Source organism: Candida parapsilosis, contig 006139, assembly GCF_000182765.1.
Source record: "Candida parapsilosis strain CDC317 annotated contig 006139".
Classification (NCBI taxonomy): Eukaryota; Fungi; Ascomycota; class Pichiomycetes; order Serinales; family Debaryomycetaceae; genus Lodderomyces; species Lodderomyces parapsilosis.
Window position 1 is genome coordinate 1 of NW_023503282.1, and position 26,311 is coordinate 26,311.

The 26,311-nt window shown below is 39.8% G+C and overlaps 11 protein-coding genes across 11 annotated transcripts; 7 read left to right on the forward strand and 4 right to left on the reverse strand. All coding sequences in view use genetic code 12, as the record gives it.

The window, feature by feature from the left end:
- Positions 1-1,996: 1,996 nt before the first annotated feature.
- Positions 1,997-3,736, reverse strand: CPAR2_500010 (uncharacterized protein; the record flags this gene model as incomplete). The annotated part of the gene is made up of 1 exon (XM_036810399.1): positions 1,997-3,736. One exon carries the CDS (start codon positions 3,734-3,736, stop codon positions 1,997-1,999), a length of 1,740 nt encoding a protein of 579 aa, XP_036666940.1.
- A 163-nt stretch (positions 3,737-3,899) lies between these two features.
- GDB1 (bifunctional 4-alpha-glucanotransferase/amylo-alpha-1,6-glucosidase) lies at positions 3,900-8,459 on the reverse strand (the record flags this gene model as incomplete). Its single annotated transcript, XM_036810400.1, has 1 exon — positions 3,900-8,459. The coding sequence occupies one exon, from the start codon at positions 8,457-8,459 to the stop codon at positions 3,900-3,902; it is 4,560 nt and encodes a 1,519-aa protein (XP_036666941.1).
- A 152-nt stretch (positions 8,460-8,611) lies between these two features.
- On the reverse strand, positions 8,612-10,348 carry CST5 (Cst5p; the record flags this gene model as incomplete). Its single annotated transcript, XM_036810402.1, has 1 exon — positions 8,612-10,348. One exon carries the CDS (start codon positions 10,346-10,348, stop codon positions 8,612-8,614), a length of 1,737 nt encoding a protein of 578 aa, XP_036666942.1.
- Positions 10,349-11,111: 763 nt separating this feature from the next.
- On the forward strand, positions 11,112-12,377 carry PDA1 (pyruvate dehydrogenase (acetyl-transferring) subunit E1 alpha; the record flags this gene model as incomplete). The annotated part of the gene is made up of 1 exon (XM_036810403.1): positions 11,112-12,377. The coding sequence occupies one exon, from the start codon at positions 11,112-11,114 to the stop codon at positions 12,375-12,377; it is 1,266 nt and encodes a 421-aa protein (XP_036666943.1).
- A 95-nt stretch (positions 12,378-12,472) lies between these two features.
- CPAR2_500050 (ATP-dependent RNA helicase) lies at positions 12,473-18,004 on the forward strand (the record flags this gene model as incomplete). Its single annotated transcript, XM_036810404.1, has 1 exon — positions 12,473-18,004. The coding sequence occupies one exon, from the start codon at positions 12,473-12,475 to the stop codon at positions 18,002-18,004; it is 5,532 nt and encodes a 1,843-aa protein (XP_036666944.1).
- A 183-nt stretch (positions 18,005-18,187) lies between these two features.
- Positions 18,188-19,300, forward strand: TRP4 (anthranilate phosphoribosyltransferase; the record flags this gene model as incomplete). The annotated part of the gene is made up of 1 exon (XM_036810405.1): positions 18,188-19,300. One exon carries the CDS (start codon positions 18,188-18,190, stop codon positions 19,298-19,300), a length of 1,113 nt encoding a protein of 370 aa, XP_036666945.1.
- Positions 19,301-19,866: 566 nt separating this feature from the next.
- Positions 19,867-20,397, forward strand: CPAR2_500070 (uncharacterized protein; the record flags this gene model as incomplete). Its single annotated transcript, XM_036810406.1, has 1 exon — positions 19,867-20,397. The coding sequence occupies one exon, from the start codon at positions 19,867-19,869 to the stop codon at positions 20,395-20,397; it is 531 nt and encodes a 176-aa protein (XP_036666946.1).
- Positions 20,398-21,211: 814 nt separating this feature from the next.
- CSA2 (Csa2p) lies at positions 21,212-21,649 on the reverse strand (the record flags this gene model as incomplete). Its single annotated transcript, XM_036810407.1, has 1 exon — positions 21,212-21,649. The coding sequence occupies one exon, from the start codon at positions 21,647-21,649 to the stop codon at positions 21,212-21,214; it is 438 nt and encodes a 145-aa protein (XP_036666947.1).
- Positions 21,650-22,340: 691 nt separating this feature from the next.
- Positions 22,341-22,796, forward strand: UBI3 (ubiquitin-ribosomal 40S subunit protein S31 fusion protein; the record flags this gene model as incomplete). Its single annotated transcript, XM_036810408.1, has 1 exon — positions 22,341-22,796. One exon carries the CDS (start codon positions 22,341-22,343, stop codon positions 22,794-22,796), a length of 456 nt encoding a protein of 151 aa, XP_036666948.1.
- A 209-nt stretch (positions 22,797-23,005) lies between these two features.
- On the forward strand, positions 23,006-25,387 carry SEC10 (exocyst subunit; the record flags this gene model as incomplete). Its single annotated transcript, XM_036810409.1, has 1 exon — positions 23,006-25,387. The coding sequence occupies one exon, from the start codon at positions 23,006-23,008 to the stop codon at positions 25,385-25,387; it is 2,382 nt and encodes a 793-aa protein (XP_036666949.1).
- A 74-nt stretch (positions 25,388-25,461) lies between these two features.
- On the forward strand, positions 25,462-26,304 carry CPAR2_500110 (uncharacterized protein; the record flags this gene model as incomplete). Its single annotated transcript, XM_036810410.1, has 1 exon — positions 25,462-26,304. The coding sequence occupies one exon, from the start codon at positions 25,462-25,464 to the stop codon at positions 26,302-26,304; it is 843 nt and encodes a 280-aa protein (XP_036666950.1).
- Between the last annotated feature and the right edge of the window lie 7 nt (positions 26,305-26,311).

Genomic DNA, 26,311 nt, shown 5'->3' on the forward strand with positions numbered 1-26,311 from the left:
TCCGGACCTCAGTATAATCAACATCCGGACCTCAGTATAATCAACATCCGGACCTCAGTATAATCAACATCCGGACCTCAGTATAATCAACATCCGGACCTCAGTATAATCAACATCCGGACCTCAGTATAATCAACATCCGGACCTCAGTATAATCAACATCCGGACCTCAGTATAATCAACATCCGGACCTCAGTATAATCAACATCCGGACCTCAGTATAATCAACATCCGGACCTCAGTATAATCAACATCCGGACCTCAGTATAATCAACATCCGGACCTCAGTATAATCAACATCCGGACCTCAGTATAATCAACATCCGGACCTCAGTATAATCAACATCCGGACCTCAGTATAATCAACATCCGGACCTCAGTATAATCAACATCCGGACCTCAGTATAATCAACATCCGGACCTCAGTATAATCAACATCCGGACCTCAGTATAATCAACATCCCCATCCAGACCTCAGTCAAATTACCCCCACCCCATCTATCTACACTTACACACTCCACTATGAACTAGTTGGTGTATCCATTGTCTTATATGAGTCATTCAATATCATACCCACTCATCATCTTTATTTTTAGTTGATTATGTATGCAGTTAGTCATGAGGTTTATGATGTTTCTCCTGATTTCTTTACAAAATATAAAAGAATAAAAAATCTGTAATTTATTTGATACAACATAAAGAAGACTGTCAAACGATGATTATTGTGCCCTCTAGCAAAAAACTCACGGTCTTGGTTTTTTAGGAATCACACTCTTTACTTGAACGGTGTATTTACCGAGTCTTGACAGTCTCATATTCCTTTGTACCGTAAAATATTTGCGTCAAAACACAAAAACGCGTGTTTACGATGAAAGAAAAAAGATCAATGAAACCACTACGAAACTACAACAAATGAAACCACACAACAAATCAATTAATAAATTTGTATGACAGGGAAGTGAGAGGATGAGGTCAAGGTTGTATATACACTCATGGCTGCCTAATGACACCACTATGACTACTTAATGTCCAATGTTAGTGGAGTCAATATTAAGCTAGTCAAGTAGTTGATCAGTCGAATAAGGTCACAAACAGAAGCACAACTTTGTTAGACAAGATATTACTTTAAATGACCTATGTATCTGTAGCTATCTATCCATTTCATCTCGATACCACGAAGATGGATATAGTCGAGGTTCGGAAAAATTGCTCACGTTAATCAACTATGTACACGACCCCGCAGTATATTGCAAGCAATCAAGCACCCCAAGATGTCCTTGACACACTATTTTTCGTTAGACAAGTGGGCTGTACAAGGTGTCAATGTATTTGATACACTTGCAGATACACATCGAAACCATCAACTTGAAGTAAGTACGAGTATTGGTGAAGTTGTAAAAGATTGTTCACGAAAATGATCACGTTTTTATGCAGTGCCCAAGTTATTTTTCTTTGTTAGCGCTTAACCATGTAAAGTACCCACTTCGTGGGCACTTTCGTGAATAAACGCATCTGATACGGAGACCCTATTCATTAGTAGAAGTTTCTCTCACCTCGTCCTTGAAAAAAGCGGGTAGAAATTCTCTCTCTTCCCGACCCAAGTTTCGTAGTACCCCGACGCGCGAAAACTTTCACTTCTACAGTTATTTTTTTCCCAGTGTCCCGCCCATATAGTGACATTACCGTAGTGAATGGGTGAGAAGAGTTATATACTATTGTGAAACAAACTATTCTTTTAGTCTGCTCAACCAGTAAAGTCGCAGACATTGGAAGCAACCCCATCACAACCTAGTTTAGCATCGACTTTCTGTTCTAAAAATGCGTAATGTAATCACCGTAACCTGCGACAAAAAGTTTCACATAGTCATCATGTAATAATACATTGAAAGAAGAACACATCTAACAGTACATAGAAGTTACAATGCCATTTCACCCGTGGTCGTTTTGTGCATCTTTGGGCAACGTCACCATCACTTTCAACACCAGCAATATATTCCTATATGGAGTGTTCCGGCTCACTATTACTAGCAACTGATTCATTATCATCACTACCATCACCAACAACTCCCTCGTCATCGTCGCTACCGCTACTCACCAGCTCATCGCTCACATCATCAAGATCACTGTTATTATCATTGTCACTCGCGTCATCACTTTCACTACTACTGCTTGACATTTCACAATCATACGAAAAAAGCTTTCTTAGACCTCTTCGATTCTTCAATTTTGCAATGTCTTTGTGTGGTACATCCGAGCCACTTCTTGTCTGCAAATTTGTATTCCACTCGTCAAAGGTAGTGTCCTTAGACTTAAATAGATCAGCTAAAGATTGCAACGCATTTTGTTGCTTTCTGTTAGTAGCGTATTTTGAGAACGTGGAGGTAGTAGTGGGTTGGTGAAACTGATGCACGGTTTTGTTAGCAACTGCCGGTACGTCAATAGGTTCATTTATTGGATTCAACATAGAGCCACAAAATTGATCGGGATCATGTTGGGCATCCGAACGTTGATTAAAAACCGGAGTACATCCATTTTCGTTCTCCTTTGATTGTTTCAGAGCCACAAATAAGGATGTCCACCCAGATGATGATAAAAAATTACCATTCCCATCATTCGCTTTACCACGCACTGAGTGTACTTGAACAGGTGAGATATTGTTTACATTCTCGGCCACAATTTCGGTGTTCTTGACTTGTACATCTTCTCCACTAGGTAAACTTCTGTGGTCAGTTACGTCTTCGGTTTCATGGGAATCTTCGATTGACATTGATGTTGATGTTGGCGCCCTTTCAAAATTGGCATCGGCGTGATTTGAAAGCCTTAATAAGTCCACTAAATCAAGACTTGCTTCACTGACCTCGGGGACGGCTTTCACATAGTTCGTTGATGTTACAATAACCTCTTGGCTTGTGGAGCTTGAGGAAGTGCGTGTGTCTGTCCTATCTTCGAGCAAAGAATAAGCAGCAGGACTTACCTCCTTTTTCTCAAAAACAGCGTCAAAGAGACTAGCCTCAAATGCTGGGGCGTGAAAAGAGTGCGTATTTTCTTCGCTAGATGACTCAGAAGCAGCAACTATGTCTTTTTTTGAGTTACGTTCCTCGTATTTTGTAGTTTCTAAAGAAGGGGATAGGTCTGAAGCTTTTGTGAGTGAAGGACCACCACCTGGACCTACCTCTTTGCCCGACTCAAAGTTTCGGGCATGTGCAGCAAAAGCATTTTTGTTTGTTTTGTAGCCCTTGATGAAACGTTGAACTGCTTGCGCACGAGCTTCCTCCTCAAACACTCTTTGTGAGGAGTGCCTTCGGTGCATCTCCAACATGTCGTTGTTAAATTGTGTTGTCAATCTCTCCACCTCCACTTTTCTTTGATTTTCGGCATCCACTCGGCTCAGCATTTGGCTTTCCATGAACTCTTGTAGCAGTCGCATGAACTCTGGCACATCAAATCCCCGTCTCTCTCTGACTTCATCTTCAAGCTGAGGTGAAAGATTTTTACATGAAAGGTTCAGGTCATGTTTCAATGACCTGTCAAGCAAATCTTCAATGCTTTCCTCAACAAATCCAGCATCCTTTTTCAACCAATTCACAAGCGCCGATCTATAACTTGTCATCTCAGCTATGATTTTCTTTTTGCTCATTCTGAGTCCATTTGCATCATCCTCCTCTACACCTCGTAGCCTATTTGACCTTCTGAGGCTCTTGGTTTTGATGTACTGTTTCCGCCTGTAATCTGTCATGCTGCTTATGAGCTTTTGTACTTAATATTCCAAAACTTCTCTCGAAAAACGCGAATAAACCTGTCATCCCAGCGCGACACGATATTTACACAACACAAACGCACGTCTATTTTTCTTTTTTTTTTCTTTTTTTTTTTTTTTTCAAAAACTCTATAAAAAGAAACTATTGATACTTCTCAACTCTCCAAAGGTCATAATACAAATCCAACAAACATGAGCTACTCCAAGCTTGTGTTGGACTTGAATCGTTACATAAATCACCGTCTTTGTTGGTCAATTCCGTCAAACCTGCCCAAGGACTCTCTTTGATCCATCGAATGTGATGTTGAATTCTATCATTGAGTAGAGTAAACAATTCAATCGATGGTGTGCGAGCCTTACTTCCTTCATTGTTGGTAGCAAAATGGAAATACAAGAATGCCCTTAAAAAGTATCCATAGTTCCATACCCACTCCGGCCCTTGGTGGTAGTTGCGACCTTTGGATGTGGCAAAATCATCATTGTCAATTGAGTTGTTGTAATAGGGACGATAGTTGTAATCCAGTGGATCCAATGTTCTCATACCAACCGGTCCTCTAATAATTCTATCGGCATTGTTTATTGCAGTCAATGCTAGTTCAGGAGTAAACAATTCTGGTGCCACACACATTGCAATTGGGAAATTTGGACGCAACTGGTAATCTTCATATGGCTTACCTGTATGGTACAAGTCCTTGTAAATTCCGCGTCTATTAACCAATGAGGCGTCAATGTCATACTTGTCATCATCATTTGTATCTTCCGGCACATAGAAGCGCTTCTCAAAGTTATCTTGCAACAACTTTTCCCATTCCTTGAAAGAGACTTTTTCTCCATTCTCCTTTTCAACTTCAGTGTAATCAAACTTGCCTCGTTTATTTAATTGTACCACCCATCGCAACGCGCTCTTGAGCAAACCCTGTAGTTCGACAGCAGCTCCATCTCTTGGTGTTCCAGGAATTCCCTTATTGTGAGCTTTTTCACTTTCACCCATCTTGTCCATCCAAGTACCACAATTGAGTTGTGAGCCACCATGTACAAACCCAGATTCCCAGTCAATTCCAACCTCCACGTTGAAACCTTCGTCCTTCATTTGCGAGTCAAGATTTGGCCCTGCGTTCGCTTCTCTGTATTTTATTCCTTTAGCGTGACGTTGAAAGATCTCAAAGATAATATCTCTGATAGAAGATTCATAACTAAATGCACGTGGGTCATCAACAGTTACATACTCATCATCCAATGGAAATCTTCTGGTAACTTTTTCGTCTAAAATCTTTTCTCCATCGGGTACGTGAGTCACATACTCTTGAATAGCTTGCAAGAAAAACCAAGCAGCGTCCCTGGCATTATACCTGGGATTCCTTCCCGCATCTAAAAGATTCGGAATCAACCCATGTTTCAAAGTTTTGGCGAAACCAAGAATATGTTCCTTTGCATCATTGTATCTCTCTGGCACAATCAACAACCCCCTAAATGAAATAAAAACATCTCTTCCCCAACATCTCATGTAATCGTTGCTAAAATGGGGCAACCCAGCTGCTAAACATGCAACAGATCTATCAGGAACAAGAGAAGTATTGTTCATAAACCCCGTCATTTGAACACTTGTCAATGCCAAACTCTGAACAAAATTGGTGGCTTGCTGGATTTGGTTACTCAACTGTCTTAATGCTCTAAATCGAGCTGCCTCGTACGCAATCCCGACAATCAAACAGAAATAATGAGGCCTCAAGTAATAAGGTGCTTTCTTAACTGCATCAAAACGATCCTTCAACCATTTTTGAAACTTGCCCAAATTTTTAGACTTGGCCACATACTTGTCCAACCTTTGCACGACATAATCCAAAGCCCAAGCTCCATCACGCAAGTGATTGCAAATTTGGTGACCCAAATTATTAGACCAGATAACATGCTTCAATGCAGTTTGCCAACCTTCAAGACCTGCATAAACTAAATCACCATACAGAGGTATACTGTAGACACTCTCTTTACCTCCACTAGCATCCAACTCCTCTGGAGCACATTTGTAAAGCAAAGCATTCAAATCATACAAGTCCAAGTCTAAAGATGCCTCAAGTGCCCCCTGCCTGACATATTCATCAAGTTTGATATCAACACCGGGAATCTCAGTAGAGAATACGGATATTGACCCTGGAATAAAGCTTCCATTCACTTGAATGACACTGTCACCATTATTAAACTCAACTTTGGGTGGTTCAATATCAATCACCTCGGTTGGTATTCCCCTCAAGAATTTATCATCCTTTTCATATTCCCCGGTTTTTTTCAATGTGCAACTAAACTCATGTTTAACCTTTGTCCCACCGAGAATGGAAGGAGACAAAATTTGCTCCGTTTCGTTAGCATAAAATTTGCTTCTAGCAATGAGAAACCACCCTTTCCCAGTTCTGGCATTATAGCGTTGGATAGTAATGTACTGTCCCTCATGATGAATATACATCTCGTGATCACGAGCAATATCTTCACTTTCCTCAGCCAATTGCTTACGAATACCATTCAACTTTGCTTTTACCTTCACTATTCCGTTTGTATCATCCAAATCGTACAATCTCTTTTCGCTAACAACATTTAGCAAGTGAGGATAGCATTCATCGTAGCCGTACACAGAGCCAATAGCCGATGAGCAAAACGCAACAAGTGCAGCATTAGGCAACGTATCCTCAACAGTTCTCTTTTGTGCAGGTGTTTCATTGTCATGAGTACAATCCATGAATATTGCATGGGGTGAAGTGCTGGTTAAAACTTGCGGGATATCTAATTCAGTGTATCCCTCTTTTGTAACTCGTAATTCCGGCTCCTTCTCAGCAGGATATGAAAAATCACTCAAAGGTAACCAAGTTAATGAACCAATGGGTCTACCACCATGCTTGTGAACCAAGGACGACAATTCGCCAACACTCCAAGCTTGCATGGCTTCCCTGACCAATGAATTGATTGCCAATCGTTCAACAAATATCTTGTCCATTTGCTCCGATCCTGAAAACAACTCAGCGATGACATACAAATTTGGATTCACTTTTCTTGCTTCGTCCAACAATCTTTCCCCAACATGCAATGGTGTACTGTGGCAATTGTCAATTCTGAACCCAGTAAACACTCTAGCCATTTCTCTGGTGTACTTGATCATTCTATCCCACAATTGTGGAGAGTCTTCATATTTCGATCCATATCTCAACTTGACACAATCACCCCACACAATCACCTCTCTTCTCAAGTAGGCTTTGGATTGATCAGATGCAAAATCAACCAAAGGGTTCCCACCCCAGATCCATCCATTATTGGCCAATGCTTGCTTCTTACCATCTTTATCGGTGAATCTTGTAAAGTAAGGTTCTGTCAATGGGAGCTTTGTTGTCACCTTGCCCCACTTTGGTCCATTGTCAGCTAATCTTAAGAAGCGAATTCTGTCAGCAATTTGCTGTTGGATTGTCTTCAAGTCATCGTCGTACTCTCTATACAATGGTGCGTTAATCTGATCAACAATTTCCCCTGCTTTGTCGACAATGGTACCAGCATCGACACTATTTCCACCAAACAAGGCAAACAAAATAGCCAAAAACTTTTTAGAGTCCAATTTGTTTTCAAATCTGTGGCCCAAGATTGTTTTTGAGTGGGTGTTTGCAGTTTCCAATACAAATTGCGACAATTGTACTAGGTCATTTTTGTCGACATTGTCAGGTAACTTGATGCTGTCAATGGCTGACTTTTGTTTGTTGAATGTTTCTTCTAAATCGGACAAGGTCCCTTCTCTGTTGAACACGTAGTACTCCCAAAGATTCAACTTATCCAATACTTTAGACTTTATTCCCTCCATAACTTTGCTCAAATCTGATTCATTTTCAATGGCAGTGGGAAAGCCATACTCTTGCAATTTTTCACTAAACTCCAACAATGCCCCGTCCAATTCAATTGCTGGTGTCAAATGTGGTGCAGTGTGTTTATTGTATCCCGAATTTGGTGCATCTTTTAACCACTCAGAGTTATTAGCAGTGTGATTCCATACAACATCGGTCAAGCTTAATAACTCGTTATCGTTCAACACCTTATGAATTTGATCAACCGCCTTTTTTTGGTCTGAGAAAATCTTGGGATCCCATTTCAACTGATCGTAAATAGAATAAGGAGAGTCCGACTCACCCCTCTCTTGCAATGGCGTAAAATGAATCATATTGTACCCCTTTGCCTTTATGTTTTTGAAAAATTTAGGCCAACGATCGTACAGTCCGATCCATTTGGAAATGACTGTCTCCACATTGATGGCATTGAATGGGACAAAATTTCCATCGATGGTCAAATGAGGTGGAACATTGAAGTAAAACTTTTCTGTCTCCTTGTCATTCCCATTTTCGTCTTCATATGAAATGTAATAATTGTAAGCTCCTGGCTTGTATAAGGGGATGGTAAAGGAAATGTCTTGATGAAATGAAGATTCAATGGAGTGGTTGTAATATTTGTTTCTATCAAACTCGTCTTTGTAAGACGGTGGTATATTAGTATGGAACACCCCCTTTCTTGCGACTTTACTTGCCGCATTCAATTGAAACCGCAAGTCGAAAATAGGGTCTCCTGGTTTGTATGACTTTGGATAATCATTCGATGGCAAACTTAATACTCCATTGCTAACATTCTCATTATTCACAGGTTCCCCGAGGTTGGACAACCTGAATAATATCTTGCAAGTCATCAAAAAGTCTATCTATAGGGTCTAAAGCGAAGGCAAGAAAAGATTGTTGAACCATGTTTCGGAAATAACGTCGCCAGTTCTTTTTTTTTTTGTTTGCTACTTTTTCTATTCTATGTCTACACAAAAGTAAAATGCGCATATGTCACTATCTTCTATAGCATTTGGTCTACTTCCGATATTAATGTCTGCAATTGGTTTAGATTTATTCGATCCGTATTATATTTTAACGCTTGTTGTATGACCTCCTTATCTGAGTCTGCATCTGAATCACTGTCGTCTACTTCTTTTCCCAATAACAGCACCGTATTGGTTTTTAAAAGATTCAAATCCTTCACATTGAGAGAATCAGTTGATATCACACTGTGTGAACTTACATTCACAAGCTGATACTGGGCATTATTGTGTGGCAGATCCATAATCGGACTTATCCTGGTTCCCAAAAACCCTCCAAATACATTCTTTTCCTGCACTTTTGGTATCAAATCTATAGTGTTTGTGATTTTGCATCCAGGAACATCCACTGATAGATCCATCAAGACAATGGCCCATTTCTCGATAACCGAACTTAAATGAGATTGGAGCGAAAAATGCAACACATTACCCTCTGCTGGTGTAATTGTCACAATGGAACCTTTGCATGTGATTTCGACATTTTTTACGGGTATAAAGATGGCCAGGCTAATCTTGTCCCAAATTACAACCGAGTTTTCAAACAAGTAACAATACTTTTCCTGGAAAGGAACATCTTCAATTTTGATTTGCAATTGATCAGCAACTCGCAACATTCCCAATTGGGACAATTTTGCTAGATTTAACGTTGTGCAATTATTTAATAGATACTGCATTAATTGGTTTACAACTGTTTCTGCACTTTGGTTATTATCAAATCCATTTAAGTTGTATGAGTCAGTTATTGTTGTTGGGATTGTGTTTACAGGCGATGGAGATTGTATGCTTGACAATATGGTGTCTCGGTTCCTAACAGAACTTCTCCTCGAAAGCTCAATGTGAGACAATTGATTTAATGTCGACTTTAATGCTTTGAAGTTGATGCTTTGCGAATTCAGCTTTGTTTCATGGGACAGGTCTTTAGACTTTGGCTGATTAGGAGCTGGTCGTTTGGGAGTAAGTGACATATGTGACCTCTTCAAAAGGGAGTTTAGATTTCGATTATCGATTGTTATCCGACATTCACCTTTGCAAATTGTGCCGTGGCAGAGATTCGACAATTCCAAATTAAATTCCTTGTTGCAACTTCTGTGACCAGCTAGTTCCTTATTGTACGCGGTTTTAAAACACTCAAAATGCACCACATCACCACAGTTCAACTTCAAAACTCGTTCGCTTTGCAAGACATTCAGCAACAACTCTGAGCATATGAAACAGGTGTTGTCTAGATTCTTGGTTGAAGATGTTTGGCTTTCTCTTCTTTTATTTAAATGCGGGATATTATTATTCAAGATATTGGCAAACGACAGATTCAATCCTTCAGTGTGTACTTGATGAGCATACGAAAAGCTATCACTACTCTTGTTGTGTGAAGTTTCAAAAAGATTGACACTTTTGGGCGTGGTGTTGGGAGTATTGTAAGCTTTTTCAAATTTATGGGATGATTCAAACTTTGGGGTAGATAAATGTTGGGGCGTGAACACTTGCTCTTGAACAGACATTGGTGGAAATGGGGTTTTGTCTGTGTCCGATACTGGTGAAATGCGGCTGCTAGTGTAGCTGGCATTGTGACCCGTTTGCTTAATGCTGTAGCTTTTGTTCGGTCTTAAAATCTCTCTCCACTTCTTTTTCAACGGTGATGATTCAGTTGAACCTGATCGTGAAAGTGGTGAGGTTCCCAATTTCTTGTTATTCAAAGTGTCCAACGATATGCCAAACATGTAATGCAATAAAGCAAGTAGAAATCAGAGGATACCATCAAGGGATCTAGCAGCAGCATCTTCAATTGTGTTTATGAAGAAGGGGTCATTTTGTTTGCCAGTTGGATAAACTTGTGGGTGTTTCAGATTTGTCAATCTGGAGAAAGCCGCACACCACGAGGCAAAATAATAAAAACGTAAAAAAATACTTGAACATCTGAAATGGTGTCACTCTGGGCACCACTCTGGCGGTAACGTGAGACCGAGGCTGTAGTAATAGTAGTCGGTACAGTTCTCCGTCGTCTGACAAAGCAATGAAATGAGGTTCAAGTTCTCAGCCTCTCTTTCAACACATATTTACCATGGATTCAATTAAACAGTAGCGATCAAACCCTATTGAGATGAAAGAGGTCCCTTCAGTAGCATCATGAAAACAACGACTGCCACCTACCCTCGTTCTCTTCCTCCATCTTTGTTTTGGTGTTACAGCTATTGAATTTTGTTTTTTTGTTGAATTCGGAGTTTAAACTCCGTAAACAAGCGGAACACTGTCAACCATCGCAACACAAAATAGAAAATAATTATCGCAAAGTCGGAGTATGAAGCACACAACCCGGAAAAAAAAAAAAAAAAGGCAAACTTAGAAAGGAGAGAAGAAGAAGAGAAAAAAATTGACCAAAGAACTAGAGACGAAGTGTTTAGTTTTTACTCAATTGGACATACATATACCATTTCTATATCTATTCCCCCCTTGCGATCCAATTGACATTGCTACGTCTACACCATGAGTCGCCTAATCAATGCATCAGCCTCAACTTTGAGGTTAATGGGAAAATCCACTTGCTCCAAAGTGTTGGCTAGCAACCCTAAACCTTTGCACAATTACACCTCCAAAAGATCATTGGCTACAGCTGAACCAGTTGGTGATGGTAGTGATTTGGTTTCCATCACTTTGCCAGAATCATCTTTTGAAGGTTACGACTTGGAAATACCTTCTTTGGAATTTGAAACTGAAAAGGAGACATTATTACAAATGTACAAGGATATGATTGTTATTAGAAGAATGGAAATGGCAGCTGACGCTTTATACAAGGCCAAAAAAATTAGAGGTTTCTGCCACTTGTCTGTTGGTCAAGAAGCTGTTGCCGTTGGTATTGAAAACGCAATCAACCATCAAGATACCGTCATCACATCCTATAGATGTCACGGTTTTGCACACATTAGAGGTGCTTCTGTTAAGTCAATCTTGGCTGAGTTGATGGGTAGAAGGTCAGGAATCTCATATGGTAAAGGTGGTTCCATGCATATGTTTACCAAAGGTTTCTATGGTGGTAATGGTATTGTTGGTGCTCAAGTTCCATTGGGTGCTGGTTTAGCTTTTGCTCAAAAATATAGAGGAGAGAGATCAGTTTGTTTTGATCTTTATGGTGATGGTGCTTCAAACCAGGGTCAAGTGTTTGAAGCATTCAACATGGCCAAGTTGTGGAACTTGCCGGTCATTTTCGTCTGTGAAAACAACAAATATGGTATGGGTACCGCTGCTGCCAGAAGTTCTGCTATGACCGAGTACTACAAGAGAGGTCAATACATTCCTGGATTGAAAATCAATGGTATGGATGTTTTGGCTTCTTACCAAGGTGCCAAATTTGCCAAGGACTGGGCATCTCAAGGTAACGGACCATTAGTTTTAGAATACGAAACTTATAGATATGGTGGTCATTCCATGTCTGATCCAGGTACCACGTACAGAACTAGAGAAGAAGTTCAGCACATGAGATCTCGTAATGATCCAATTGCAGGATTAAAGGCTGTTTTATTGGACAAAAACATTGCCACTGAGGATGAAGTCAAGGCATACGACAAGGCTGCTAGAAAATACGTTGATGAACAAGTTGCTGCAGCTGAGGCTGATGCTCCACCTGAAGCTAGAATGGACATTTTATTCGAAGATGTTTATGTCAAAGGTAGTGAGGTTCCAGTATTGAGAGGAAGAATTTCTGACGATTCATGGGATTTCAAAAAGAATGATTTCTTGAATAAGGTGTATTAAGTAGGGAAATAAAACTGCGAAAACGAGGAATAAAAAAATAAAAATATATCAGTAAACACACACACAGTAATTATATATTCATCAACGCTTCTGGCATGACCGACTACGATGAGACTTACGACACGTTCCTTAATAGAATACGAAACCACTTGCTTGATGCAAGTCCGGAGATAATAAACTCAGCAGTGGAAATCTTGCTAGACTTATTAGGATCCGATACAAGTGTGACAACCAAGAGAAAGGAAACAAAGGAGCTTCTTGGTGATACCATTGAAGATGAAGAGATGGGGGAATTGATAAACTTGGCAAATAGCTATAAGGCTGCATTGCAGAAGCATCGTGGATCAGCAAAGGATGAGGCTAGCGCAATCGCAATTGAAGTAGAGGAAGAATCCGATGGCGATGAGCCAGAGGTTGAATCTGACAACGAGGAAAAGGCAGCAGAGCCTGTTATCATCGATCGCGTTTACGATTGGAATGCCTTTAAAGATGAGGTACCCAATTCAGAAGAAGTCTACAAAGCGTTGAGTGATAGAAGCATCACCGATGAGGCTCTTTTTGAAAAGTTTCCCGCAATGGACAAGGTTCTACCAAATCGATGGAGAATAGTGTATTCAAAAAGACTTGCCATGGGTGACAAGGGCCCAATAATCAAAGAAATGCAAAAGTATAACCTCAATACACTCATTTTGGAGCTATTAGGAAAAAACGATGCCGAACATACAATCAAGCAGCTTCGAAAACGAGTGCTTTATGAAGAAACAAATGGCCAGGAGTTAAAAGTGACACTTCCAAAGGGAACATACCAAGAGAAAATGCCCAACTATGATATTATCACTGTGCCCGCTAATACATCCCCAACGAGTGAGTATGAACTCCTACCGGTTAATAAATTGCCATCATGGGCACAGGAAGTTTTCCCTAGCAATGAAACATCAACATTTAACCGAATACAGTCAAAAATATACCCAAAAGCGTTCGAATCTGATGACAACTTGTTGATTTGTGCCCCAACTGGTGCTGGTAAAACCAACGTGGCAATGTTGACCATGTTGCGTACTATTGAAAACTATCGATCCAACGGCCATATTGACGCAAACAAGTTTAAAATTGTATACATTGCGCCACTAAAAGCTTTAGTGCAAGAGCAAATGAGAGAATTTCAACGAAGGCTAACTTCGGTGTTCGGCTTGGTGGTGAATGAGCTAACCGGTGACTCTTCATTAACCCAACAACAAATTCTAGAGACCAATGTGATTGTTACCACACCAGAGAAGTGGGATATCATCACAAGAAAAGACCACGACTACCTCAAACTTGTCAAGTTGTTGATTATTGACGAGATTCATTTGTTGCATGATTTGAGAGGACCTGTTTTGGAAGGAATAGTGTCCAGAATTGTGCGCACCGGTGAGGAGGACATAAGAATTGTTGGATTGTCTGCAACATTGCCCAATTATCTCGACGTGGCCAAGTTTATCCGTGCTAACGATGTCGGAGTTTTTTACTTTGACTCCAGTTATAGACCCTGCCCATTGGAGCAAAAATTTGTTGGAATTAAGGATCAGAAAGCATTAAAAAAGAAGATTGCAATAAATGAGGCATGTTTTGATCAAACATGCAATGTGTTGAAACGCAATCAGCAATTGATTATTTTTGTTCATCTGAGGAATGAGACTGCAGCAACTGCAGAATACTTGATAGAATCTTTGTCAAATCTGGATATTGAAGTGGTTACAGAAATTAGTACTCGAGAAATTCTCCAACAAGAATCTGAACGAGTGACTAATTCCAAATTGCAAAGACTTTTGCTTTCAGGCATTGGTATCCATCACGCAGGATTGACAAGAGATGACAGGACATTAGTGGAGGACCTTTTTGCCCAGGGCCATTTAAAAGCCCTCGTTTCCACCGCCACGTTGGCATGGGGTGTTAATTTGCCAGCACACACAGTGATCATAAAGGGAACTGATGTTTACTCTCCAGAAGCTGGTAATTGGACTCAATTATCACCTCAAGATGTTTTCCAAATGTTGGGAAGAGCCGGTCGGCCTAGGTATGATAAGAATGGTGAAGGTATCATCATCACTTCACAGGATCGTATACAATACTACCTTGCAATTTTAAATCAACAATATCCAATCGAGTCGCAGTTGATGACAAAATTGATTGATAATGTTAATGCAGAGGTTGTTGCTGGTACCATATCGTCATTGAATGATGGTATAAAATGGCTCGGTTACACCTATTTATATGTGAGAATGTTACAGTCACCAAAATTGTATGGAGCAGATTCACTCACCAGCGAGGAAGATCCTACAATGTATGTAAGGAGACAGGAATTGATTGATGCTGCCTTTTCAGTTCTTTATGAAAACAAATTGTTATTCCGTGAAGGTGATAAAGTTGTCTCTACTCCCCTTGGCAAAATTGCATCATACCATTACATCAGTTATGAAACCGTTGCCAGATACAACCAGATGTTGAGACCTTGGCACACTGAAGGGGACATAATTAGGGTATTTGCCCACTCTGACGAATTTCAATTCATACCTGTTAGGAGAGAGGAGAGATTAGAAATCAATAAGCTTATGGAAAAGTGTCCTATTCCGATCAAGGAGCTCCCTACTGAGCCAATTGCCAAGATCAACATCTTGTTGCAAACTTACATTTCCCGGCTTAATCTTGAAGGGTACGCACTAATCTCAGATATGATTTACATCAAGCAATCGGCATCCAGGTTGTTGCATGCCTTGTTTGAAATAGCGCTACTCAAAAAGTGGTCATCGTTAGCGAGATCAATACTCGATTTGTCAAAGATGGTGGCCAATAGGCTTTGGACAAGCGATTCCCCTTTGAGGCAATTTGGCTCATTAATTCCAAAGCCCATAGTTAAAGCCTCTGAATCATCTCAATTGCCATGGATTCAGTATTTCCACTTGACACCAGAGGAGTTATCGGAGGTGTTGAACTTGCGCGGAAACGCCCAGCAAGCATGGAACTTTGTTCATTCATTTCCCCGGATTGAGCTAAACTACACAGTTCAAACTATTACTGACGAATTTGTGAGATTGAAAGTGGAAGCCGTTCCGAAATGGAATTGGTTGAGCATTCATGGAAGGCAAGAGTCTTTTGATTTGTTTTTGGAGGATTGCGATGGTAACGAGCTTTTACAGTACCAACAGTTTCGTGTCCGTAAGGAGGATATAGAGCAGCCACACGTGCTTGAGTTTCAAATCAAGTTGAAACTGCCTCAACCGCCAAACTTGCTACTTTCACTCGTGAGTACCAAATGGGTAAATTGCACCTCCAAGATACCCATCATAACAAGTTTGATATCCCCAAAAGATAGGTCATATTTTGTTGAAAATGGAGACAAGATTGATTTAACTGATTTTGAAGAGTTTGGATTACACAAGGAGAAACTTGCAAGCGAGCTCTACGAGGCAATATGCGATAAAGAAAACATTTGCATTGGAATCACGACCGGAGTACAAAAGAGTTTATGTTCTGAGTTGACCATTGCTCAACACTTGCGTCGATCAAACAAGAGAATAATCTATATCAACCCTAGTGAGAATACTGTTGAAGCCAAATTGAAGAAATGGACCAAAAAAGAGGATCTCAGCGTATGCAGATTATCGGGAGATTTGAAAAAGGATTTTAGGGCTTTCAATGCCCACCAGGTTATTCTATCAACCCCGGGTCCATTCTACTCCCTTTGCAAGCGTTGGAGGAGCGCAAAGGCTATCAAGACGGTTCAGTTGATTGTATTAGATGATTTGCATGAGCTTGAAGCTAATCCAGTTTACGAACTCATGATTACAAAGCTCAAGATCCTACAACTGCATGGTGATGACATCAACGTCAGACTTGTTTCTGTGTCTTATCCATTACTAAATGCTCGAGATGTGGCGCTGTGGTTGAATGTTTCTAGAGAGAATATAATAAACTACCCGGCATCTATGCGTGAAAGCAATATCGAGGAAATTTATTTTAGTGAGGAGAAACAACGGGATATTGGTGACCGCAGGACTATCTTGTTTACAGGTACAAGCAGCGAAGCAATCAAGATTGCACAAAACTTACCACCGAGGAAGAATAATGTTGCCGATAACATCGAAAACAAGGTCTTGAAAGAAGTGTTGGGAAATGGGGTCGGGCTATTATTAAACGAGTTTTCAAAACCCGACAAGGCAATTGTATCCAATTTGTTCCAAGCGGGAAATGTATCGTGCATGGTCACTACTAGAGACGCAGTTAACATTGTGCCTTTTGCAGATGTTGTCATTATTGATGGAACGCAATACTATGATGAATATGAACATCGCGACGTTGACTACAGTGTGACAGATATATACAACATGGTTGGTCACTGTCAAAGTACTGCTGGATATGTTTATGTGCAAACAAGTGTTGACGCTACTTCATTCTATTCGACTTTTATTAATTCTGGTATTCCTTTGGAAAGTCTGTTGGACTCTACAATTTGTGAGTTTTTCATTGATGGTATTGCACATGGTTTACTAAAACTGAGACAGGATTGCATTGATATTTTGACTCACACCTTTTTCTACAAAAGGTTGTTGAGCAATCCCAGTTATTATGGGTTGAAAAATCTATCATCTGTTGCCGTATCCGAATACTTGTCTAATATGATCGAAGATTTGATGGATGAGTTGATCAAAGCAGACTTTGTTGAGGAAGACGAAGAGGAAACGATTTTGCCTTCTAATAAGGCCTTGATCACATCGCACTATGACTTATCCTTCGACACAATAAACTCGTTGAGTTCTTTGAATGGCAAGAGCAAACTCAAGGACATTTTACTTGCTGTCACCAATGCCGTTGAATTTGAATCCATACCAATGAGAAAAGTAGATGATGTGTTATCTACTATTGCAAGGAAAATGCCTTTAAAAGATGCTTCTTCAATGACACCGTTCTACAAATCTTTCATTCTCGTTCAAGCATTCATATCAAGGGCAACATTGCCCTTTGAGTTAAAGTATGACCAGGAAAAAGTCCTCAAAATTTTTGTTCGCGTATTGAATGCCAGTATTGATGTTTTATCAGGAGACGGCCACTTGAGTGCAATGTTGGGTATGGACTTGTGGCAAATGGTTTCTCAACAAGTATGGTCGTTTGAAAATCACTTGAAACAGGTTCCAAAATTTAATGATGCGATCCTCGCTCGTTGTAAAGAGCACAAAGTCGAGACTGTCTATGACATAATGAGCTTGGAGGACGATGAAAGAGATGAAGTCCTCCAGTTGGAAGATGATGATTTGAATGATGTTGCCATGTTTGTCAACCTGTACCCTAATGTCAAACTATCATTCGAAGTTTTAGCTCCAGGATCAATAAGCGTTTTGCTAGAGCGAGATGAAGAATTGGACTCGTTGGATGCGGTCTGTAGGTTACCCTTCACCAAAGAGGAAAATTGGTGGGTGATTGTTGGACTGCCTTTGTTGAACCAATTGTATGCTATAAAAAAGACACAAATCAAGAGTCTTGAGCTGAACTTAAAAATTGATTTTGAGAGTCCCGACTCAGTTGATGATCTCACCTGTTGGGCCATTTGTGATTCTTACCTCGATGCTGATAAGGAAGTACAAATATCGTAAATAAGGAAAATGATGCAATACAAATCCTCAAATCTTTTACTTTTGGTTGCGTAATCGAAACCTGTGCATAAATTTTTTTTTAGGTCGTGCAGCACTAACTAAAGATATGAGGAAAAAAAAAACGATGATTCATTATGAATCATAATTTTTCACAATCCCTCACTATCATCAATCAGAGACATTATGACTGTACATAGCCCGTCCAAAGACAAGGTTCTCACACCATACATCAAAGCCTTAGTTCTGAACCCTCCCAATTTCACTCCCGATGATTTGGCAGCTGTTATAAAACTTATATTTTCCGATCGTGCATCAGAGATTCAGGTTGCAGCGTTCTTAACTTCATTGAGACAACGCGAGTTGGACCACGAATCTGTTTACATTGCAGCAGCCGTCAATACAGTATTAGAGTTTGCTGAGACGATTGAGGATCATTTAGTTGACGAAGCTGGATACATAGATATTGTTGGAACAGGGGGGGATGGCCAAAATACATTTAATGTGTCGACATCATCGGCGATTGTTGCCGCCGGAATGGGACTCCCTGTTTGTAAACATGGCGGTAAAGCTAGCACATCCACGTCTGGCTCTGGTGATTTGTTGAAATCTTTGGGTGTTGATTTAGCCAAGATCAATGTTGTGACTCTACCTGAAATTGTAAAGAAGTCAAAATTTTGCTTCTTGTTTGCACCATCATTTCACCCAGGAATGGGACTCGTGGCGAATGTGAGAGCCCAACTTGGAGTGCCTACGATTTTCAATATATTGGGCCCCTTGATTAATCCAATTCCTATTCAATCGAGAATCTTGGGTGTTTATAGTGAAAAGTTGGGAGAGAACTACGCTCAAGCTGCATCAATACTCGCGAAAAAGAGCCACATACACAAGCGTACAATGGTTGTGTTTGGAGAATGCGTATTAGATGAGATTGCGCCTATTGGATATACAAAGATTTGGTTGGTAGAAAGAGATGGCGAAATTAAACGTGATCGCATATCACCCAAAGACTTTGGACTTTGTGAGCACCCATTAGAAGCTGTAAGGTCTGGAACTCCTGACGAAAATGCTGAAATACTCAACCATATATTGAAGCAAGATAAAGAGGAGTATAAAGTTGGTGATGAAAATAGCAACGCCTACGTGGATTACATCTTGTTAAACACGGCTGCCCTTGCATACGTGTCAGGTATTTGTGATAATTGGGTAGATGGGGTAAAATTAGCAAAAGAATCAATAATCAGTGGAGAAGCACTCAAGGCTTTAAAAGATTTGAAAAACGCAATAGACCGTGTATAGATTTTTGTTTGAGTAAATTTCATTTCTTTTTTTTTTTTGCGTCCTGTACAAAAACGCCGCACTGATGTCGTAACTAGGAATGTCGTAGATATCAAAATCACGTCATTGAAGTTTTTTGCGTTTTGTATGTTATCCCGTAAAGATCCGGAATAAATTTGTCTTTTTATCCCGCGCTCAAACTAACCAGTGTCTTGTGACTTTTAGGATCTCATCCCCCCCTTTGTGAAGAAAGAAATAGTCGTATACACCAGTAGATGCCAGAGGCGGACACGTTTAGGAACACCCAAACAGAAGCGATTGATCATAGTTGGACTTAAAACCTTGTTATTCTAACATTGATTAAAATGTGTGTATGATTCATCGGTTATAAAAAGTTCGTAATGCAGGCGGTAAACTGGGAGAAAAAAAAAAGAAATTTAAACGAAATGAGAGAGAAATTTTCCATTCCATTCCAAGCTGTTTATCTAAGATTTAAATAACTATATATGTACACGGGAGATCTCCACATTTTTGGTTAATTGTTTCCATTTTGCTAAATAGATAGTCAAGCATAGCCCTTTCGCAATATGAAATTATTTCTAGCCAATCACACATTCAACTACCCCTGGGATCAAGTCACCTCTGCCAATTGGCAAAAATACCCCAACGAGTACTCAACACATGTGGTATCAGTGGATGTATTAGACAGAAGATTAGTCAATGATCATACACTACGTACTGAAAGACTAATTGGATGTAAACAGTCAATTCCTAGATGGCTTTCCTTCCTAGTAGGGGGTGCAAATCTTAGTTATGTGCGTGAAGTATCAGAAATTGATTTGCATGACAAAACGTTGGTGATGAAATCAATGAACTTGACGATGAACCATCTACTATTGGTAAAAGAAACAGTTATTTACAATCCAGATTTAGATTTGCCTTCACACAAGACAACTTTCAATCAAAGCGCAGAGATTACTGCTTTTGCTGGAGTATCGAAGTTGTGTGACAAGTTAGAACACTGGAGTGTGGAAAGATTTGGTCAAAATGCTCAAACAGGGAGGTTGGCTTTTGAGAGTGTTTTAAACCGATTAACTGAAACTAAGAGCCACAACTAATGATGGTATTGAAAGGAGATTAACTAAATGGAGTTTTGTTTAAAGGATCACAGTTGGGGAAGGTATTTGCCTTTTGTTGCATTTTGCATTTCATTTGTTTCTTTGGGGACGGTGTCGTTTAACATTGCATTTTTTATGTTGTCTTTAATTGTATTAGCAGATTAGAGAGCATGTTGTTGTTTAATGTACATAGTAGTGGATCACTTACGCATTTCAATTTATACTAGATTCTTTGTAGAGTAAGTGTAATCACCGAAAACGATATTCAAGTCTTGCCGATTTGTACAGCAAAAGTATAATTTTTTTGCAGCAATTTTGGCCAAAAATTATCATTTTTTTAAAACTCATTACCGAGCGATACCGGGTAACACTTGACTCAATTTTTTCTGGATTACGTAAACTAGTTTATAGCCTTTACATTGATGATCATTGAGTGCTATAACATTGACAAGCTGAGTCCTTGGCAGGGCAGCGGGTGCATACTTCAATGAAGACGTAATTTTTTTTGTTCTTTTTCATTCCACTTCTCGCGTATTCAACTTCACAACAACAAAGAAACACACTATGACTGAAGAGCAACAACAGATCCTCTACGAACTAGCCTTGATATCATCAGTGAGTCGAAATATTAATGAAAATTTGATTAAGATTATTGCTGTGCTACAAAATCCAGAGAATAAGAAACAAGTAGCTGGCAACATACAAGTACTCAATAGGCTAATGGAGAGCTTGAAATACGAGAGTACAGTATCGAAGGATGTTTAGAAAAAACAGTTTGTAATTTGATTGGTCATTGGTATCTACACAAGCAGATCTAAGCAGCGGTAGCAGCGGCAGCCAAACTTTCGGAAACAGTAGCTGGTATCATCCAATATGGTTCCCAAACCCCAGCACTAGAACAAATTGACGTAGCCAATGAGGTTGCTGAACGAACGTCGTTCCCTTTACAAGCCGAAGCAATACAAAGACCAATAGGACCAGCAAATTGAGGCATAACACATAAGCATCCAGTGTCCCAGTATGGGCAAGGTGTTGAGCCTGTGTCTTCACGAACACATGGCTGAGCACAGGATGGTAATTGATCATAAATTCTATCAGCGAAACCATTGATGGAAGCGGTCTTTGGAACCGAAGGGTAAGTTGACCAATTGGCGCCATCGGTAGCAGCAGCATTAGGTGGAGCAGTCACAGCAGGAGCAGCTGAGATTATGGAAACAAAAGCGGCGGTTGTGAATAATGATGATATCTTCATGGCTTTGTGTTGTTGTTGAAGGTGACGATGTAATTGAAAATAGGCTTAAGGAAGTTTGACCGGTATTTATACCCAACGTCGAGTACAACAATCCGTCGAATTGCGGTACTTGAGTACGTTAAGAATCTCGGAGAAGGTAAACATCAAAAGACCAATTGCAGAGCTGCTAGCAACGTTGTACCTTGTCACAAAGATAGAGAACAAGAGCGTACCAACCATCATGAACCTACATCTTTAGCCAATTACAATTCGAGCCAAGAATCCACTCTTTGAGGATGGGCCCTTATAATTACTGGACCTGGTAGTGCTTGATCGGAATATTAGTGTAATTCAACCAATGACAGAATGAAACTGGTGAATTTGTGATGTTCAAGAAAAAAATACAAATCATGTCAACAATACACAATTATAATTAATGCCAGGGGGAGGATTGTTTCTCCGGTTGCAAAAGGAGATATCGTATTTACGAGATGTAAGGGTGTCGCAAAAAGAAAATAGTGAGTCTGTAGCCCTAATCACGTGACAAACAATTGGTTTTTTTCCCCTTTGCGCATTTTCGCCATCCTGCTCCTCTATGTCTAGTTTTTTTTTTTTTTTTCATTCCTTTAACCTTTTCCAAACCTTTTCCGAACCCCAACCCACTTTGGTAAGAAAGAAGCACTCCTTTTGCCGACAAGCCAAAAAGTAAAGAATGCAAATCTTTGTCAAAACCCTTACGGGTAAAACCATCACTTTAGAAGTTGAGTCATCTGACACCATTGACAATGTCAAGTCCAAGATCCAAGACAAGGAAGGAATCCCACCAGATCAACAAAGATTGATCTTTGCTGGTAAACAATTGGAAGATGGTAGAACTTTGTCCGACTACAACATCCAAAAGGAATCTACTTTGCACTTGGTGTTGAGATTGAGAGGTGGTGGTAAAAAGAGAAAGAAGAAGGTTTACACCACCCCAAAGAAGATCAAGCACAAGCACAGAAAGCACAAATTGGCTGTTTTGACCTACTACAAGGTTGACAATGATGGAAATGTTGAAAGATTGAGAAGAGAATGTCCATCTCCAACTTGTGGTGCTGGTATCTTTATGGCTAACATGAAGGACAGACAATACTGTGGTAAATGTCACTTGACCTTGAGAGCCAACTAAGTTTAAAGTTTTTAGACATAGTTTATAGCTTAATGAATGAGGTGACTCAACAATTAGTGTATGTGTGTAGAATTTTTTCTATGTCTCATGAAGACTGTCGTGAATAATCGCGACAAAAAAAAATTAAAGATCGCTCTCGGCGTTGGCCCCACCACCAACCGCATCCCCAACATCGATCCCCACCACCAACCACAGTCAGTGCTATCCAAATGAGCACTGGGTCATTTTCCATCTATGATCTAAACCCGGAGATAAAGAAGCTTCTCAATGCAGATAACTTTCTCAATGGACTTTCAGTGAATGATTTCGTTGAAGAGATTAGTAAAGATCACATTCTCAAAGGTGCCGAAGTAAACAAGAAAGCATACCTTGACCCAAAGCCATACATCAGATCCTTTGAAAGCACAATTAGGGAATTGAATCGGCTAAGCGCAGATGCAAATGATCAAAGGATCAGAGGGGAGAAACAGGTTGACACATACGAATTAAAGCATTCCCAAAACGTTCTTGAATTGAGTAATCTGATTGCTACAACCACCGACAAGTTTAATCTCTTGGACACCAAAATATCAGATGTTTCGAGGAAGATCAATCCATTGGGTGCTACTTTGAATAAAATCTCAACCTCACGAGACAAGTCAAGAGAGACAATTTTTTTGATTCGGGCGTATCACGGGTTCTACACAAAGGGAGATTATGCCCCGTTAGAGAATTTGCGTTCAAGTTCCAAGCTAGACGATAATATTGAATGTGCTAGGTATATTAAGAAATTGATTCATCTTTCCAAAAGAATTAGCGACGAGTCTATTCCCACCACCTTAAAATGCTTACAAATGGTTGAGTCCTATGGACACCGAATGGAGGAAGAATTGTTGAGAAAATTTGAAATGGCCTCTGATGAAACATCTGGTGGGGATTTTGATATAAGGGTGATGAACAACGTTTCGCAAATATTGTACGAATACAACCAAGGCACAACATTGATGAATAGGTTTGTCGATAAGAATGAGCTTTCGATGGAAGCCCACCATGAAGATACAACCTTGGATGACAGTGAGTGGAGCTTATGGTCTGACACAAACGCTACAAACTACGACTTGTCACCACACCTCAACGACTTTCTTGAAAATATTAAATTCAATATCAAATCGAAAGCAAGATTGAGTAAAAAGATATTCAATAATCCAGAAACGGTTATTGTATTGTTTATTGAGAGAATATACGGAACTGCCATCAAGAGGAAAATCACAACATTGTTGCAATTGTCGTTACAACAAAGTTTGTTAGCCCATGTGAGAATTTTACAAGCATTGTATGGCATTGTTGGAGAATTCACCAACCAAATCAAAGATTACATGGTGACTGAAGAATTCGACACTGATCAGAAAGTTCTGCAAACTTTGGAACAATCAAGTGATGGATTATTTGAGGAGTACCTTGCTGACAATGCTTACCTTGTGAGGGAAAAGAGGAATTTGAAGGAGATTGTAAACACCATCTTAAACATGCTTGATCCCGACACATTCAATGAACAAACTAGTGATGATCATAGCTTGGCAAGATCGGACACTTTGAGATACAGTCAGCAATCCAAAGCATACGACCATACCAGATTTTCTGCAGAGAAAAAAAGGTTGGCTCAATTCACTCAATATGTCAAAACAAAGATTAATGAAAAGGCAAGAAGCGATAATGGGGTGTCTAAGTTGGAACTTGAGGAGGACGATTTGAAAGCGATTGATAGTGTTGAAACACTTTTGAAAACCGCTGCCGAATCTATTGGAAGGGTGTTGGAATTGGCACCAAATGAAGCAGCTGAACATTCATTGGATGTTTTGGCTGTATTAATTGTCAATTTTGAAAAATTAATTGTTCGAGAGGAGCTTCAACTACAAAGCCTCAACTTTTTCTGGACGCTTAATTCCATTCAATTCAAAAAGGAGATTTTGTTTTGCTTGACAGCATGCGCAAAGAAAATCATCTTTCCTTGTGTGACTAATGACCCCATTGCCAAAGGGAAAGCGAGATTCTTGATAAATGAGTTTGTCAAGGTACAAGAAACAAGTATAAATGAGCTACTAAATTCAATCATGGACTATTCACTAACTCAAATTCGGGGATTTCTTAATAAGCAGAAAAAGAAGGATTTTCTTTGCGACTCTATTGAGGATGACACGGAAGCTTGTGAATTGATCAGTGAGTTCATGAATGAAATGTATGCTAATATTAGTGTTGCTTTGACGGGCGATAACTTGATCAATATTTTACTCACCATTGGTAATGAATTTCTAAAGTTGCTACTAGAACATTACAAAAAGTTTTCGGTAAACTCCATCGGTGGTGTTGTATTGACAAAGGATGCAATTCGATATCAAACAATCATTGATGAGTGGGGTATTCCTGAATTATCGGAAAAGTTCCAAATCTTGAAGGAAATTGGTAACTTGTTTACCGTTCTGAGTGAATTAGTCAACTCATTGGTTACAGAAGGTCAATTATCACGTATGAAGCCGTACAATGTTAGGCAATATATCAGCAAGAGAGCCGACTTTAACCCCAGCTATGCTGACAAGTTTTTCAAATTTAGATAGGAGATTGCGTAGAGAATAAAATGAAAAAAAAAAAGGACATTGCAAAGCGCGTAGACGACTTTACGTCTACATCCATGTCAAGCCCGCAAAAGGAACAATCACGTAAGCTTAGATCAGATGACTCCAGTAAGGCTACATTGAATAAAAACTTGTTCAATTTCGATGACATTAATGCCTACTTGTATCAGAATAAGCCGATACACATCAGACCAGACGGTAGTGATCAATTGTACACCTACTTTAAAGGTGATGAAGAGACACCAACATTAAAAGTAACCAAAGTCAAGCAAGTTCCACGAAAACTACCGAAAAGAAGAACGAAAGTGGATCCATTACCTGACTCCAAGTACACTATTTTCCATCGTAAAATGAAAAAGGAGGAAACGCAAATGTTGAATGAGGAAAAGATCAAAAATTTAGTTGAAGTTGATAATCTAAATACAAGCTTGCAACTTCTCAAACAATACGACTGGATAAGGCACCTTCCCTCAATAACAAAGGTCAATGACGTTATGGATTACGAAGAAATGGAAAGAAAAAGGGAATTGACAATAAATGAGATTGAAATATTGTTGGAAAAGCAGGCTTTGTGGAAGAGGAAAAGGGACAAGTTTAATAATGATGCCAAATTGTTCCATAACGGTGAGCGAGTGGTTGCAGTGGACGAGGCTGTCGCTGAGGCAAGCTCATCTCTGGCCTTGCCCAAGCTCAACAACTCACATAAAGTTAGGACACCTTCCCCTTCTGTTGTCATTGATCGCAGTATTAAGCTTGATAATATCGGCCATTCATCCGACGTTGATTTTGGCAAATCTACAAACGACTTGTTTGGTGTCGATCTATACGACATTGAACCTCCCAAGGACGGATTTCAATTGCCCTTGGGTTGGAGGCGAGCAAAGAGACACCACAGTTGAGTAAGCA